An 18,023-nucleotide genomic window follows, 5' to 3' on the forward strand; every position below is an offset into this window, starting at 1 on the left:
TGATAAACTTGTATCATTGTTATACGGTATATTGTCATATTGCCTAGCCCTAAAATTTGCTCAATGTTAAAGGCATTATAGACATAAAAGTATGATTTTCTGTAAAGCTGCATCAAAACGATACATATTGTGAAAAGCGTTAGACAAATACATTTGACTTCATTTAATATTTTTTGTCTCAGTCCGCTTGTTTGGTGCACCAGGGTTCAGATGGCAGCGTTCACACTTATTCAAAAGAACCACACAGAGCAATCGCATCAGGGTTCGTTTTAATCAAACCAAACATGCCAAGTGTGAACACACTCTTAGTGCACATAGCCTATTTCGCCTATATAGCATATTTCATACACAATGATTCAAAGTGCTTTACATAGAAGGAATTCAAATAATCAAAATAATTACAACAGATGCATAGGAATTAAAAATAGCATGCATAAGAAATAAAAATAACAATAAGAGTTGAGAAAAAGAATAGATATAAAATATATTAAAAGGAGGATACTGAAGGCTAAACTACTATTCCTGACTACCCGAATCACTAAGCTTGGGGATCCCCTATCTGGAATGGAAGAGATTGAGAGTCAGGTTTGTGATTTTACACTAGAAATTATACTAGACATAACACTAGAAATTATACTAGACATAACACTAGAAATTATATTAAGCCTGGCATGATTTTTATGACATTACAAGTTGTTTGAATTGAAATCTGCAAGCTTTCCTTTCCCATCCGCATCATCTCGGCTGCGCGGACATTCATAGACTGTCAACAGAGTGTTGAACAGCGAAGCCCGCTGATGCTGTACAGTGTATCATGAGTTATATAAGGTAATGACCTGATGACTGACTTCTTTTCTAGACTATTAGATGCTTGGTTAATACTCGTGCAACACACACATGACAAACACTCTTTCGAAATACATTCAGATAAGAACCTTACATACACATATGTACATACACAACCCCCAACATAAACACACACTCTCTCTCTCTCTCTCTCTCTCTCTCTCTCTCTCTCTCTCTCTCTCTCTCACAAACACACACGACACTAACACCTGCATCATTGGGTCATTGGGTGTGATGTGGGCCGCTTCAATAAAACAGCGGAGAGAAGGGGAGGGTTGGTTGGGGGGGCTTGGCGCTCATCTGCGGCGTTGGGAGAATGTTGTCTTGGCATGAAACTCGCACTCGCCTCGCTGTGTTTGTTCTTTACATGACTTTACAAGGTTTCAGTGATGTACTCGAGCAGGTATGTTGTATACACCGCGTTCCTCCATGTGTCCATTTTTCAATCACTGTTATGTTATGTTAGGTTTTTACAGGGCAGCTTAACCAGAATGCCATGATGATTTGTTTGTGTGGATAGCTATGTCTGAAAAATGTGTGGGAATGCTTATGTTGTATCTTTTAATTGAACTACTGAATGAAAACAGATTAGACTATGTTTTTGTCATGTTGGAAAAAGTTCACACTCTATTAAGTCCATACTTCAAAGGGAAGGGAATATTAAAGTGCTCTAAAGAGGTTTCGTACGATTCGCGAGTGTTCTGATGAAAGCTGTTCTTACTGTTGTAACATGCAGTACAATGCGGGTTTAGTCTGTGTGTACTGTAAGAAAAATGCATCCCACCAATTAGTCAAAACATTCACAGATTGCAGACTTTTTTTAGCAGACGGTACATTACAGGTAGCTTATGTTATGTGTTATCAGAATCATAATTTGTATCTGTATCATTTAACTTTTAATTAATTTTAAATAAGGTTATTTGGCCTTCCACATTGTGTTTTGTAACAAGAATAAAAAAAAAACGACCCTGTTCGTGTCAACCCAAGGCTAATTCAAGTCAAATTCATCACCGTTTGTAATGCTAATAAGGTGATTTAATTCACCATTAAACTACACTGACAATGTGTTTCCTATTGAGGTACTCAAGCTGTAAAGTTTTATTTCTGTTTTTCTGAGTTGTCTTTTTAAATGTCAAGCTACCACGAGGATCTTATTTGTCAGACTGTTAACAAGTAAATAACACTGAACGTTCTAGTAACCTTTGCACAGGAACAGATTAAGTGCGTAATTTGTTTGATGCTAAAAAAACTTTATCCAGCCTTATATGCATGACAACTCTAAGAATGGTTGATTCATTGAAAACACAGCAATGTTGGCTCAACCAATCATGTGAGATTGGGGGCAGGACTATCTGTTTATCCAGCCAATGGCAGATGAGGGGAGAGTTGGGGAAACTTGGATTATTTCATATAGTTATTTATGCAATTCCATTTGGTGATGCTAGTAGAAAGAAATTATACTTGAACCCAAAGATCTTGAAATGGACCAATGCCTACTGAAAAGTCGGTATATTCACTGTGCTCAGACGCATCACTGCATGTTGACAGAATTAAATCCTCAGAAAATATTATCTTCTAAGTCTGCGGCATGTCAGAATTGGCTCGGTCAAAGCGCTCTGAATAACTGTGACTGGAAAAGTGTGCTAAATTCATGTTAAATGTGGAAAAGGAAACCTAAAATCCCTCTACTGTCAAGGGACACTTCCTTTCTTTCTTTCTTTTTTCTTTTTTTTTATATATAAACCCAATCACCCAATTGGCTTTCAGGAAAGAGCTTGATCCTGTTATTGGCCCAAATACGTCTTCCAGCCCAGTTGAGCAGCCATAAGCCCTCATGAAACTTTGGGTTCTTGGAGCTGACAGCATTCAGAGATAAGCTTTTACAAATGAGGCACAGAAGGGAGTATAACTTTTGAAGCGTTTAACTCCAGATTTTTTCAATAGCTTTTTTAACGCAACCTTTCTGGCCTCCTGTAATGATTAGATGAGGATGATGAAGGATGTTTTAGCACTGTGGAGATATTTCTGCACTGTTTTCTGCTGTTGAGCAAAACAAATCACACACACACACACACACACACACACACACACAATCTGTATGGCTACTATTACATTTCAGTCTGTAGAGTTCTTGCCAAAAATAAAAATAAGTAAGCAGATATTATATCACAAGAGATAAAAGTCTGTGGGTGTTAATGGCAAGAAGAATGAGAAAGTGGCTGCATAAGTATAGAAAAATGGCAAAATCATTAAAAGGAAAGAAGTCATTAATGAAAAAGATTAATGCTTCTCAATTCTTCCAAACAGCCCTCAAGAACGAGCACCACAATTTAATCATACAGAACTTCATGTCTTTCAGTAATCGTGCATAACGGTTTCTCGTCCATAATTAAGAATTAAAGTAGATGCAGGGCTTTAAATGTCTGTGATGTGAGTTAGATACAGCTGATGATCCCAAGGAATTTATTTTGATCCACTTTTAAAACCTATTTATATCTCAATGAGGTCCAGTGTGTTCCATGCAGATTAACTGGTTTGGAAAATATTTCCTGAAGACAAAAAATGTGATGTTTTTGTACTATTAGAATCTTCTCAGCAAAGCAATATTTTATTTTTTATTTTTAAGAAATGAATCTTTACTCTGTTCACTTTTGGAGATAGACACATGTGGTGTGTTTTTAGGTGTGTGTGTTCCTGGAATTCCCTACGTTATGGGGACCAAATGTCCCCACAAGTAAATTTTTACCTTGAGGGGAAATTTTTTGGACCCCAAGAGGAAACAAGTTTATAAATCATATAGAATGATAGTATAAAAATCATTACGTCTATGGAATGTCCCCATGAAACATGGAAACTCAAGGGTGTGTGTGTGTTTGTGTGTGTGCGCGTGCGTGCGTTCGTTCGTGCGCATCAGATTTTTATACCGACCACCTCCTCCAACCACAAGTATTACAATACCTCAGCAGCATCCACAAATTTCTCTCTTCTGCTTTCTTTCTGATTTGTTCTCACTTTCATTCTCAATGGTCAATCTCAATGGTCTCAGTGCACAACTGAATGGACATTTACCACAACAGCTCTGCGGCAATCTTGACAAACCATTCTTCTGTCTGAATTGCTCAAATACTTGAGGACATAAAAGAATGCTGCGGCAATTCGATTTCTGGGGCAAGTTTTCATGCCTCGACCGGATAGTGTTATTAATCACGCATGTAAGATCCTATAATTGTCTCTTTTTTTACTTTACTAAACAAAAAGGATGTTAGGGGGTCAATAGATCATCACCTTGACACAAACTTACTGACTTACAGAAATCCTGACAGATGAATTTGCATTTTTTGCGAGACATCATCTGAGAGACATCATATAGCTCAACTATTCAATATTTTGTCAGCAAACTGATTCAGCCACAGAAAGAAATACTCCACACTGTTGTCTTTGTTGAAATCGTATGAAATGCTGCATTGGAAAGGCAACGGTCCTCTTTTCTATGGGCACAGAGGGGTGCACAGGAAGCAAAAGACCTTTATGACAAAAGGTCAATGGGTGTACTCAAGTCTCACTGACAATGTGCCTCAGCAAGCAAAACCCAACTATTCAGCTGAATCACCAAAAGATGCTCTGATGTTAGGTTATTACGCATTCTAGAATGTTTAATCCTTCCAATAACTAATATGTATCATACTAATAATAAGGACAGAGAATGAGTTGCCCTGGTATCCAGGATGCAATGCAATATTCTTTAACTCGGTGTCACTGTTCAAGGCAGCAAAAAGATGCTGTGAAATTTTCAGTGGTTTATTGTGCATTCTATTACATAGTTATGTATATCACTAACAAGTAAGAAGAATGGTCAAACCCATATTATGAGTAATATATTTGGGGCACTTTGATTTAATGGCATTGTGGAAATGTTCATACATAGAAACACTGTATAGGAATATTGAATTGCATCATTATTTTAGCATAATGCATTGACATCGATACAGTATAAACACTTTATGCGTCACATTGACAACTTTGAATGACGCACTTAAGTTATCATAATGACAAATGCGTAAATGTGCGGCGTTACGCACGGACTTACCCGAGGACCACTGGACTTCTGCGCTGAGGCTGGTGGCAGGCACATCATCATCAGAAGCGCGTGGCAATACAAAAACACAAAAAGGACCCGATTGTGGAAATACATTCTGTCTGACGTTGTAGTATTAAGAGAACTGACAGCCTACGGACAAGATTAACTTAAGAATTGGCGAAGGTCCCAAAGTTGCAGGAAATTCCAAAAGTTTGTTCCCAGATAAATTCGTCCTCAGCGGGTTTCTCCTTCACATGTGTGCGTTTTCATAGTGCCAGAGAGAACGCAGACAAGATGAGGATTGTCGTAGTGATACACTCTTTCCACTGCGTGGGATGTACTGTCCTTTCCAGAGCTACAGGTTGAACAGTTTGTCTTACACTTTGGGACGCGTTTAAAACCTCAGGAGGTGGGATTGGTTGGCGTGATTGACAGCGGGATCGTCCAATGACAGCGCAGTTCGACGGGGTGGGGGGTGCAAAAGTCCGCGGATTAATCATCAGTCCACTTGGTTACAGCGAGAGTAATGACGCACTCTACGACTTTCTTCGACACAACTGTCCTATACACAACTTATTTATTTTTTATGGTTGTTTAATTAACGTAAAAGATAAAGCGTAATATTTAATAATTTTTATATGTAATATTTCATAATTTATATTATTATTTCTTCTATAAGGGAGATTGACGCAGGTTGTCACAAATGTTTAATCTTCTTATTCTTATGGTTATTAGCCTACTTATTGACATTAATAAAAGCGACTTCATTTAGTGAAGGCAATGGCTTTGACAAGAAATTCTTCTGTTGTTTAAATATTCCCAATTCAAATATAAAAGCCCATTTTATGTTTAAAATATTGATATTCTATGGTATTTCTATGGTATTGGTATTCTATGATATTTTGTTTTGTATTATTGTATTATAAGAAAAATAAATTTCTAATCAAGTGATTATAAACATTGTGACGCCTTAGGCTGCTACTATTTGTTTTAATAATTATTTTTTCAAGACATGATTATTAGCTAGCATAATTGTGTCATCCCATTTGACCTTTTTTATTTATTCAATCTTATAAGATGTGTGTCTAAGTGTGTGAGAAAGAGAGGAAGAGTAAAATTATTAAATAAAACATTATCTAGATAGATAGATAGATAGATAGATAGATTATATGTTTGCTCGTAATTTGCTCATCAGTCTATCTATCTATCCATCCATCCATCCATCCATCCATCCATCCATCCATCCATCCATCCATCCATCCATCTAGATAATATGTTTGATTCAATAATGTTAAATAAGTATATGTATATACTTATTTAAAAAAATTATTAAATATATAATACAAATATATAATACAATATGGACCATTCTCCCAGCTTCTCAAAAGTTTAATTCTACCCTATTCATTTGCATTTTAAGGAGAAAAGCAGAGAAAGAGAGGCGAAGCTCAGGCAAGCAGGGCTCAGGTCTGCCTCCGTGTGGTTCTCCTATCATGGATGTGGGATGAACCTCGATCTGCCGTTAGGTTTCCACTGGGATCTCGGTTATGCCGTGTTCCACACCGTGTCAGCTGGTCTGTGTGTCCGGGACTGTGTGAAGCTCCCCTGGGGGAGGCGAGGGGGGACAGGAGTGTCTAATGGAATGTTAACGAGATCACTTTATGTCCTGTATCCACTTTCCTTTAACCATGTCCTCATACAAAACAAAGACGCTTTCTGGCGTGTGAAAAAAAAAAGTTGTTGTTGGAGAAACGTTGACCAACACAGACGGCTGTTGTCACTTGGCTGGACTTGAAACAAATGTTTGACAAGGGGCAGAGAGAAAGGAAAGGGCGAACAAGCTGAAAAGGTCTGTGCTGCCCAATTATCACACCGACCCTTTCCACAGATCCTCAATGGCGGTTCACTGTCTGTTTATAGCAAGCAAAGCCGACAGAAAATTAGCAGGTGTCTGTAGACAAGAGCAGCCAGCCCAAACCAGCGGGCACCCTGCCGACTCCAACGCAATTATTACCAGGCTATGCACATTTCGTGGCTTTCATCAACACATCAGTACAGAGGAGAGGTCTCTTATGTTATTATGATGTCTTAGATAAGCATGACAGGCCCGCTTCATGTTAAGTGTCCTTAATACCTTTGTACTTTAAATTGTGTGCTTCTAACTGCTGTTAAACCCATTTACAGCTTTTATAATTAGACATCTGGAGCGAGCTTTATTGTGGTTTCACCAGCTTTCAGAGAAGTTAAAGTTTCAGTCCTGAGAGATTCCTTCAGCTAATGTCTTTGACAGCAATTGTCTTCTTCAAGATGTACGGATCCTCGCCAGATGTCTAATTAATCCATGAAATGTTTTACTATGTGCACTTTTTTTTTTATCTTTTCAGAAATGCATGGTTTTAAAATGAGAGGCAAGGAGAAATTCTCTGTTGTTTCTTATAAAATTCATTTGGAGAAATAAAATAGACAGGTGACCAAATTGTTGACATTCAGTAAGTGTATATTAAGGGAACATTCTGTTCAAGTAAAGCTCAGTTGACAGTATTTGTGGCATAATTGCACAATGCTTATTATCAGAAAAAAAGTTTACACTTTATATAAAGGTTTTCATGGTACAGTGTAATTGTACAATTAAGTATGGAGTAATATTATTAATTAACTATGTACTTATAGGGCTAGGATTAGGGTTTGGTTTAGGGTTATTTGCATGTATTATGCATGATTTACTGTTATTACTAAGTAGATGTAACGTGTAACGAGGACACTGTAAATCAAAGTGTTACCAAAAACGTATTAAAAAAAAGTATTTTTAAAGGCAATTACACTGCAACAAAGTCACCTTAAACTCGTTTATCCAATTAATGTGCATAGTTATGACTAAGATCATTTATTATTGGATGAGTTTAATGAGACATATTGAAGTTCACACTGAAAAAGATTGCAAAATCTGTCCTGAAACTGCACATTGTGTTCTTTCACTCAGGAGAGAAAGACGCAGAAGTCTCCATTTCGTCTCAGTGTAATCTCAATGGAGAAAGAACTGAGATCTCATTAGAGGCTGTACGTTCCTACATGTGTCTGTGTCAGTGCTGGGTAATAACTGATCACATGTAATCTGGATTACAAAAAATAAGGGTTACACTTTATTTTAAGGTGTCATTATTACAGTGTAATTATATATTTAAGTACTGAGTAATATTAAGCAACTACATGTACTTACTATAGGGTTAGGGTAGGATTAGGATTTGGTTGAAGGTTAGTTGCATGTAATTATGCATAACTTACTGTTATTACTATGGCAAGTACATGTAACATATGTAACGGACACTGTAAAATAAAGTGTTACCAAATTTCACATACAGATTTGCCGATTGTCAGGTGGATATATACAGTATGCGATGTTGTTTTTTGCAACATTGCATATATAATCAACTCCTGACGAACACATTAATTAATTATATGAATTATTACTCAGTAATTTAATAATGTATTGATGTGTCTTTATAAGACTTTTGTCTTTCAAACTCATTTTTATTATAATTGTTATTATTTTTAAATTATTTATAAATTGTATGATAGATTTTCATTATACTCATAAACCATCTGCAGTTACATCACAAACCCCAGTCTGAGAAACCCTGACCTAATGTAATGTTTAATGCACATATTTTATTTATCTTTGTATTTTTATAACAATATGGTAAATTCAATGTGATGGTCAAAAGTCATCAAAAAGTAGTCTGATTATATTACATAATACATGCTGATTACGTTACTACCTGCAATTTTTGTCTTGTAATTTGGAATTAGTAGCGGACTACAGTTTGTAAGTAATCTACGGCACTGCTCTCAGTGAGTCATTTAATCATGTATTATTAATTTAATCATGTATTACTATGCTTTTTGGAAGTTTTTTTTCTTTTCTTTTTTTTTTCTCAAAATCCACAGATTCATGTCATTTTGTATTTACATGTGATGCAGGGATTCACAAATTTGTTTAATATACTTTAATATATTTAAGTACCCCCTGAGATTTTAAATGTAATAAATTAATCATTTACTCATTTAAAAAGTAGTCAGATTATATTACATAAAATGTGTAATGTAATTGGATTACATTACTAACAACAATTTTTGTCATGTAATTTGAAATCTGTAATTGACTACAATTAGTAAGTAATCTACCCAACACCGTGTGTGTGTGTGTGTGTGTGTGTGTGTGTGTGTGTGTGTGTGTGTGTGTGTGTGTGTGTGTGTGTGTGTGTGTGTGTGTGTGTGTGTGTGTGTGTGTGTGTTTATTCCCCATCACTTAATACTTTAAGATAAAGCATTGTGAGTTTAGGGACTCGAATAACAAGACATTTCAGATCTGAGGATTGCTTAATACATCTTCGTCCATATTTCTCACAAGTGCCTTTTTGACCTGATCGTGGAAGAATGAAGAAAATAGATGGACGGAGAGAGGACTTCAAACAAGAGAATGTTAGGTCAGATGCGGAGCCCTTTCACTTTAAAGTCCCTCATCTGGCTTTCATTTGTGGAATTCCATGTCTTTTACATGTACTGGCTGCAGTTTTCACAAGCTCCCGTATCTTGAGGAGTCACATATCCCAGGCCTGGCCAAAGAGTTCAGTCCAGTCACTGACTTTTTACACCTTCATTGGGGTGTTCTTTAAAGGATACCTCTCAACACACACACACACACACACACACACACACACACACACACACACACACACACACATTTCGATTTATTCTTCATCCACCTCATTTGATGAACAAAGCGTAATTGTGACGTATATTAAGGGAATATTCCATGTTCTGTAGAAGTTAAGCTCAGTCGACAGCATTTGTGGCATAATGGCATTATGTTTTATTTAAAGGTGTCCTTGTTACAGTGTGACTACACAATTAACTGAGTAATAAGTACTTTTTATTACTGAGTAATAAGTACGTAAGAGGGATTGAGACAGAAATAGAGAATGTTCAGAGGAAAGCAGGGTGTGAAAAGAACCATTGAGACAGTGTCCAACGAGTGGTGTGTCCAACACCTGCACCGCCTATTCACCCGAGTGTTTACACACTGTCATCCACAATTAATGGCTCTCAGGGGTAGGGCTGCTGGGGCCCCAGACCCTTCCTGGGCCCTTATGAGTGCCTAATTGAGCATACCACCCTCCTGATTGAATTAACAGCTTGGTCCCAGGGACCTTCACCCCACCGGAGAGGGGGGCTTCGTTCCCTCTGTGCCAGCCCGATGGAGGAGGGGGGGAAGGAGCAAGGGGTCGAGAGCGCAGAGTTGTCAAAATGTCAGCAAAGCGTGGCCTTTGCTGTTGGCAAAACCAAGCAAGAAATGTGAACTGGGGGCATTCAGAGGTCCCGGTCTTCGCAAGGACAGGCCTGCCAGGTGGACGCTGGGTCGCAAGGCTGGATGTAGTCCATTCTGCATGTTTGGGGCCTATAAAGTATTGCTTCCTATACCTATACCTAATACATTTTGAAACTTTTGAATGGGATAGAGTATAAATACTTTAGAGCTTGGGCAATTAGACAAAATATAGGCCTATAACAGCATAAATGATGATCTGAACGGAGCAGGGCCATTTAAGATAAATCAAAACACTTAAAAATCCCAATAAGCTTCCAGTTCACTGTGTGGACGGCTGGGATTCGCTGGTTACTTTTAATCCAGAAAAAAAGACCTATGAGGAAAGATATCATGCTCTTATGTAGTACAGTTTTTACACACTAAAAGTGTGACTTGAGGCCATTCACTCATGTACCTAATCTTCAGATCAAGTCTGTAAAACACATTATATGCTTTTCACTCAGTTTGCAATTGTAAATCAAACTTTTTGCAAAATGCTCAACACAGTTCCCTACAGAAGACACGTCGTTTTAAACTAACAGCTCTTGTGTTTCATTTGGTAAACACTGCCATTCAAATAACACACTCATTTTCCGATTATACCCAATGATCATGTGTGAAAACACTTATACATCATTTGTTCTCTAAGAAATCAAAACTCAATGTTTTGAGAAACAAATACATTATTTTTACCCCTTGCATTTATGTTTATTTTGTAAATATATACTGAATATTCATAAGTCGTCACCTTTATTTCTATAGTGCTTTATATTGTTTCAAAGCGGCTTCACAGTACATTCACTGTAAAAAAAAAATTACATCCCCAAGTCAAAAATTTCAAGTGACCGATAACATCTAAATTTTTTCAATTAGTCTGACGTATTATTTCTCATTGAGCCAATGTTAACAGACTATTGCAACAAGAATTTCACTTGGGCAATTGAAAAATTTAGATGTTATCGGTCACTTGAAATTTTTGACTTGGGGATGTTTTTTTTTTTTACAGTGTACACTCGACTGCACACTGAACAAGCAAAATACATATTTTTCACATTTCGTGTGTAGTTTGACATGTATGGCTAATCATTTGATGCTTTGCTTGCACAGTTATTATACAAAAACACAATTTTTAGAAGAGTTATAGTTTTGAATGAAGTGTTTGCGTTTGCAAGAGATGTGTGATGTTCTGCATGTTGTGTGTGTTTGTGGTTTTGTGTAGAGTTCAGAGAAAAGGAGCCATAGTTTGAGAAATTGTGTGTAAGCGATTTTAAAAAACTGCAATAGAATTCATATGTTTGCCAAATAAAAGAGATATGTCTCAAACTCTGTATAATTTCATATATACACCAAACCTTTTTATCCATCCACAATGCACCAGTTCTAAAATCCAATCATCTGAATTTGAGTGAAATTAAAGGTGCAGTAAGCCATTTCTGAAAAACACTGATATTAACCCAAACAAACACACCCCTCCCTTCATTGCTCCGGCCCCAAAATGCACAAACACGCATTGCAAGATTTGATGTCTTTTTATCATAGCTGAAGTGAAGCAAAATAATGCATAATAAAGCAAATATGACGAATATACAGTAGACAAGAGTATATACAAGCAAGAGTTAGTTGTTAGTTGCCAGCACAGCAGCTCCAGACAAACAATGACACATTAAAAACTGTGCTGTTACTAGAGCTAACATTACAACAACAGTATATCTCGGTTCTGTGAAACAGCAAAACCAATGTTACTCACGTATGGAGCAGAAACAACGCAACCTCACGTCCTTTTTCAGCTCTTCCCGCTGGAAAGCTTTTCTAATATTAGCACAGGTCCTAAAGCTCTTGCCTGATCATAACCCTTCTTTTTCCAGTGAAATTCCTCTGAGCTTTTCTCTTTTGTAATGTCTCTCAGCCAACTCTCTTTCTACAGTCTTTAAATCTCACTCTCTTTCCTCCCCCATTATGAGTGGACACGCCCCCTATTGGCTGATTGGCTACAAGTGTGTTGTGCTTCTCAGGCCGATCCACTTTCAACAGCGTTTCTCAGAAATCACTTACTGGATCTTTAATTACAATTAGCTTTTGATTACAGCACCGTGTGTATAATCAAAGTTTATACATGAGGATTCTACAAAAACTCACCATTACACTGTCAAGTTTCTATATTCCACTATATGTTAGCAGCAATTTAGACATGACATCATGGTTCATGAAGCTGTCATTCAATCAGCTAATAGTGCTCATAACTGAAATGCAATCCAGATGGGAAAAAAAAAAAACCCTGTTGTGTCTTGATTAAGGCATAGAAACCTTTCCATATGCTATGTCTCAATCCGCTAACCCCAAACATTTTCATCACTAGATACCATGCAACTCACCTCTCTGTGACCCCCAGCACATACCATTGTGAACAGGGAACTGTGCAATGGCTATATCTCCCATAAACCCCCCACACCAGCTCTCATGCCCTCAAATGACAAGGCATCCTGCACGTTCCTTGATGTCACCCCGGTCTCACAGCTTTTCTGACGGAGTCCATGGACGGGGCCAATTAAACTCGCACTGTTCTTACACTGGGTCAAAAGTTTAGTGGGTCACCACCACAGACTCCCCCTCCAGTTATCTAATCCTTTTCCATGAAAAGTGGCTCCGGATGCCAATTAAAACGCATCCTGTTTGTTTTTAAATTTAATTTAGCACAACTGATAATGCAATGATTTGCTATTCATGAGTTCACACCAACAAATAAGTCGGCTGTGTATATATTTATATGCCTCCTTTTGTACTGATTGGATAGGCAATTTGAACGTGTTCTTTCCGAACTTTGTTAATAAAAGGGTCAGGGTTTCTTTCATACTTTCTGGACAGTTAAAGGGGTACATCATCCACTGGCAAAATCGGCTTTCAATAAAACTTTGTTGCCTGTACATTTGAAAGGTGATTTTTTTAAAATTTTTTTTTTTTTTTTGGGCGTTACCTGACTAGAGAAAAATTCTGTTGTCTTCCCTTTTGAACGCAGTAGGGAAACGTTAACACCCATAATGCACTGGGAATGTCGCCGTCCAAAGGTGCATTTACGCCATGTTGTAATTACCGTAATTACAAGATTTCAACTGGTAAAAAGCGTTCACTTCCTCGTAGAGCTCGTATACAGCTTGTAAGATGGGAAATTTCTGAGAGCTCCTAGTTGTACCTCGTGACCACTGAAGATTCATAGGCGTTGATAGTGTTGCCATAGAAAACCATAATTCCCAGTCCGAGGACGTGAACCAGTCTTATTATTGGGAAATACGAGGGCTCTTTGCTCCACCATTGGAGAATGCGTAAAGGCCAACTTGGATCACGTGTGCCTTGATAACCAATCACAATACAGCCTTGACGTCATTTAATTTCGTTCATAGTTGTGCAACAGTCAATCACTGTTTGAGGATACCATAGAAATGAATGAAAAGTGAATCATACCTGTCGCACGATTGTCCGTGACTTCTCTTTTACAAAAGAATAGATCAATCCAAAGCAAATGTTTATCAGCAAACATGTTGAAGATTGGTCAATGGACTGTTGATTCAGTAAATGATAAGCTATTTCCTCACAAAAGCAGTTTATTCAGCGTAGTGAAGCCTCTCCTCCATTGACATCCATTAAAAAAAATCCTCTTGTCTCCTTCCCTGTGTACCGCAGCGTTAGCAGGCGTTATGCTATTTTTCAGCTAAGGTTGCAGGCTTGCCTTCAAGTGACATTGCGTGAACAGCTCCAAATGGATTAATCTTGAGCCTAAGTAATTACTACATGGAGTGAACGTAGCACTCCCACAAGACTGCTATGGTTACGCTTACTGTACGTTCACACCGCCGCCGACTTGAGCTGCAAAGAAGCCCTGGCTGCCCTGTCAAGGACGCTTGTCAAAAAGTACGGGGAAGCTTGTTGACGCTTGTTGACGCTTTGGCCGCTCTGAAGTCTGTGTCACACCATGAAATGTAAACAGAAAAAAAACAAGCAATACATTGACACTAGAAACCTTTTATAATGACAGCATTTTTATAACCGTTTTGGTCACATTTGGTCGGGGGAAAAATTATTTTGATTAATATGCGCGAGGGAGAGAGAGCAAGACGTGTTGTTTGAAGACGGTGAAGGTGAGTGCGCGCGCGCGGCCGGGGCTCTCTCTCTTTTGTAACTGGTACCTATATGAAAATAACGTCATATCATAAATGAAACCCAGCAACGGCGATGATCAGCTTCTCCTCCATTTTCTCGAAACTAATGTTTTGGTAGGAACGAAAGTTTACATCGTATGTTTCTCCGGAATCAGCCGGCGCGAAGGACATCTATGTTCTGATTGGTTGCTGGCGTTTTGCCGCTGCTTGTCGCATTACCATAAAGTTAAGCTACTTTCAACTCTCTGATTGACGCTCAAAACGCCCAAAACGCGACGCCGATGGATGTGACGCTCCTTGCAGCTGAGAGAACCCAGCTTCCATTTAAAATGAATGACTTCCGGTAACTTTGGAAGCTCAAGTCGGCGGCGGTGTGAACGTACAGCAGGGGTGCCCAATCCTGCTCCTGCCGATCGACTGTCCTGCACAGTTCATCTCCAACCCTAATCAAACAAACCTGAAGCAACCAATTAACGTCTTCAGGATCACTTGAAAATTAAAGTCAGGTGTGTTTGATTAGGGTTGGAGATGAACTGTGCAGGACAGTCGATCGGCAGGAGCAGGATTGGGCACCCAATCAGTACAGTACAGTAATGCTGGAGCCGCACCAAAAGATATTTAAAATCTTGTAAGATTTTCAAAATGTGAGAGACCACAAACATGAGGACAAAAAATTCTAGATTTAACAGTTCTGCTCCTATAGTGGGTGGTGTGGCGTGATGTGAAGAAGACAACACACCACACAAACAGATTTTCAACCAGAGTCCCGACTGTAAACATGGGAAATCTCGCAAAATCTCTCGAGACTTCACAATAAACATGGCGGACGATAGCAAGAATAGTGGTATGTTCTACAGGACACGTTGTATAAACACTCGTGCTGTTGCCACAAATCGACAAGCTGATTCTTCTTCTCTGATGCCCATATCCATTCCACTGACTGTGGTTGCTATGCTTCCGTCTTCTGTCAGCTCGCTTTCTGATTGGGTATTGTTTCGTTCCACCTGACAATCAACAGAGTATGTGCGACTTTGTCGTCAGGGTTCCCCCCACACATCAGGATTTCAGATTGTAAATATTCAACATGTTAAATATTTATGATTCGCGATCAGGGCGGCTCGGATGTTCTTCCGAGCAGGTTCGGTCACTCTTAACACACCTCACACCACAGAAAAATCTGATAAGATAATCTGTAGAACCATCAAGATAACCAGGACTTCACTTAGGATTGTCGGAAAGGGAGAAATCGGCCCGAATATCTTGTGGTGTGGCCAGAGTCAAATACTGCCCTGCTTTAGAAGGAAACACTTCTTAGCAAACTTTTAGTCATAATGGTGTCGACTTGTATTGTTCCCGGGTGACAGAATTCAAAGAGAAAATGTTTAGAGGGAGTGAGTTTGTGTTTCCAGTGAAGGATTCAGTGTGTTGTAGGCAGAAGCCAAAGGCGGCAAAGAATCATAAATACAAAGAGAACGCAACGAAAAATCGAGTAAACCTCTGTGTTTGCACTCAACATTTCAAACTGATGGCCACAAACACAGTGTTTTAGGCCAAATGGAGGGGAAACGGCTGTTCTGCAGTCCTGCCGGACACCCGGAGCAAAACGCCCTACAGGTGAGAAAGCTGTTTCCACACTGTTAGATTTTTACCATAATGCTGTTTAATGAGATAAAGTATTATACAATTTTCAGTGACAAACCTATCCATATATATTGTTGTATAAATTTTAAACTGTATATTAACCTAACCATGTTTCTAACATCTAACCTTATTTGAACAGGATGTACTGTGACGAAACCTATGGAAAACTTGTGACTTTGACTGTGTGCGTGTGTGTGTGTATAAATAACATAGTTTGGGAAATGAAACTAGACAGTCTGTTAGAATCTTGTGATTAACAAATGAAGTCATCATTAAAACAAAGTTTGCTTGTGCTAGTGACAGAGGAAAAAGGTTGGGGCTGTTGAACCAATTGAACCAATCATATTGAAGGTGACATGTTAGTCTTATTTGTTTTCTCGATTCTATAAAAACTGTTGTATCTGTGTTTTACGGTGGGAGTCTCAATGGAAGTTTCTCTGAGAACTGCTCGAAGACTCTCCCGGCCGTTATTAAAGCATTTAGAGGACATTTGCTAAGGTCTGTTTGTCTGTTCATTTCTGCTGCGCAGCAGGTCAGTTTAGGGAAGCAAGTAAGTTAGTTACTAGTTAGTTAAACTCGGCCAGTTGTCGACTGAAGACGCAAGAGCTAGAGTATAAAGGTTATTAAGTGTCGATTTGTAGACGCTCTGTGTCGATCAGACACAACAGTTTTATTTATTAAGTGTTGATTTGTAGACGCTAGATAGTCGGGTTTAGGGGGGAAAATCCACTACAATATATATTAATTTTCCTATCCATATATATATATTCATTTTCTACCCATGCTAATTACATAGGCCTATTAATTTAGTGTCACAATTTTTTTTGATTAGTTGTTTGATTGTTGGCCACTTATAACATGATGCTATAGGTGCTTTGTTTACAGTATTTGCTCTTCATATTACTAGTTGTCAACAACATTCAATGTACATCCTCACATGCAAAAGGCCATTGCATTACCATTGCAGTTTCTGTTTTTTACACAACGACAACACTATTAAGGCTGTATAACATAATGGACATTCATGAATTGCATGAAAGCGTATGAGTGGAAAGTTGTTTTTACTGGCAGTCTTACAAGTATGGTTAAACACTTGGCCATTTGTTTTGACAAAACTGTGTGCAATGACTAATCTTCTTCACTTCATCCATCTCTGTTTGATTTCTCAGCTTTCCCCAGCTCTAAGACCAGCAGGTGTTAGTGTGTTATCTGCTCAACACTGGCTCTCATCCTCTAAAGAGACTGGATGTTAATAAATGCTGTAAATATATATTGCTCATTGTTAGTTTTAAGTTAATGCATTAAACAATGTTAACAAATTAAATCTTATTGTAAAGTATGACCAAGATATTTATACCCATGAAAGAGAAAAAGTAAAAGAATAACACCCTACCAAACTCCCTGTAACTATTATACAGTGTCGAACTGTTTAAACAATTAAGACATAACTTAGAAATGTAAAAATGCTATTGCATTAGGTAAACTATTTAACCAAGCAGCATTCAACTTTCAAGCAAAACATTTCACAAAATATATTTCAGGTTTTAAATAATGAAACAATGCCGATGCTGTTCAAAGACAAAAGATATTTGGCCACTTTTGTGCAGCAGCGCTGATTTCCTCAGAGCCACATTATATTTGTGGATAGTGCGCCCTCTAGTGTATACATGTACTTATTACAGCATTAAAAACAGACTTCCCCTTTTCTCCAAAATAACCCAATGAATTCCTGTGAATTCTTTAATAATAATAATAATAATAATAATTATAGGCTAATAATAATAAAAAGTATTATTATTAGCATTACTATTTATGTTGCAGAAACATGATAGGCTACATATTATAAATCCATTTCAAGTCCGAATTTAAACTAAAGTAACAGCAACAACACTGATGCGTAAATACAATAACGCCTGGCCATTCAGCACATTCATCATGACAG

The 18,023-nt window shown here is 38.0% G+C and overlaps 1 protein-coding gene across 7 annotated transcripts in view; it reads right to left on the minus strand.

Annotated features, from left to right (window-relative positions):
* LOC309491529 (SPARC-related modular calcium-binding protein 1-like) overlaps window positions 1-5,302 on the minus strand; it is a 60,056-nt gene extending 54,754 nt beyond the window's left edge. For all 7 annotated transcript variants that reach the window (XM_082190590.1, XM_082190589.1, XM_082190588.1 and 4 more), the window contains exon 1: window positions 4,934-5,302. In XM_082190590.1, the coding sequence (XP_082046716.1) occupies window positions 4,934-5,038 (105 nt within the window). In that variant the 5' untranslated portion in view covers window positions 5,039-5,302. The remainder of the gene's footprint in view (window positions 1-4,933) is intronic.
* Between the last annotated feature and the right edge of the window lie 12,721 nt (window positions 5,303-18,023).

This window comes from Leuciscus leuciscus (assembly GCF_965113295.1).
Source record: "Leuciscus leuciscus genome assembly, contig: HAP1_SCAFFOLD_326, whole genome shotgun sequence".
NCBI lineage: Eukaryota > Metazoa > Chordata > Actinopteri > Cypriniformes > Leuciscidae > Leuciscus > Leuciscus leuciscus.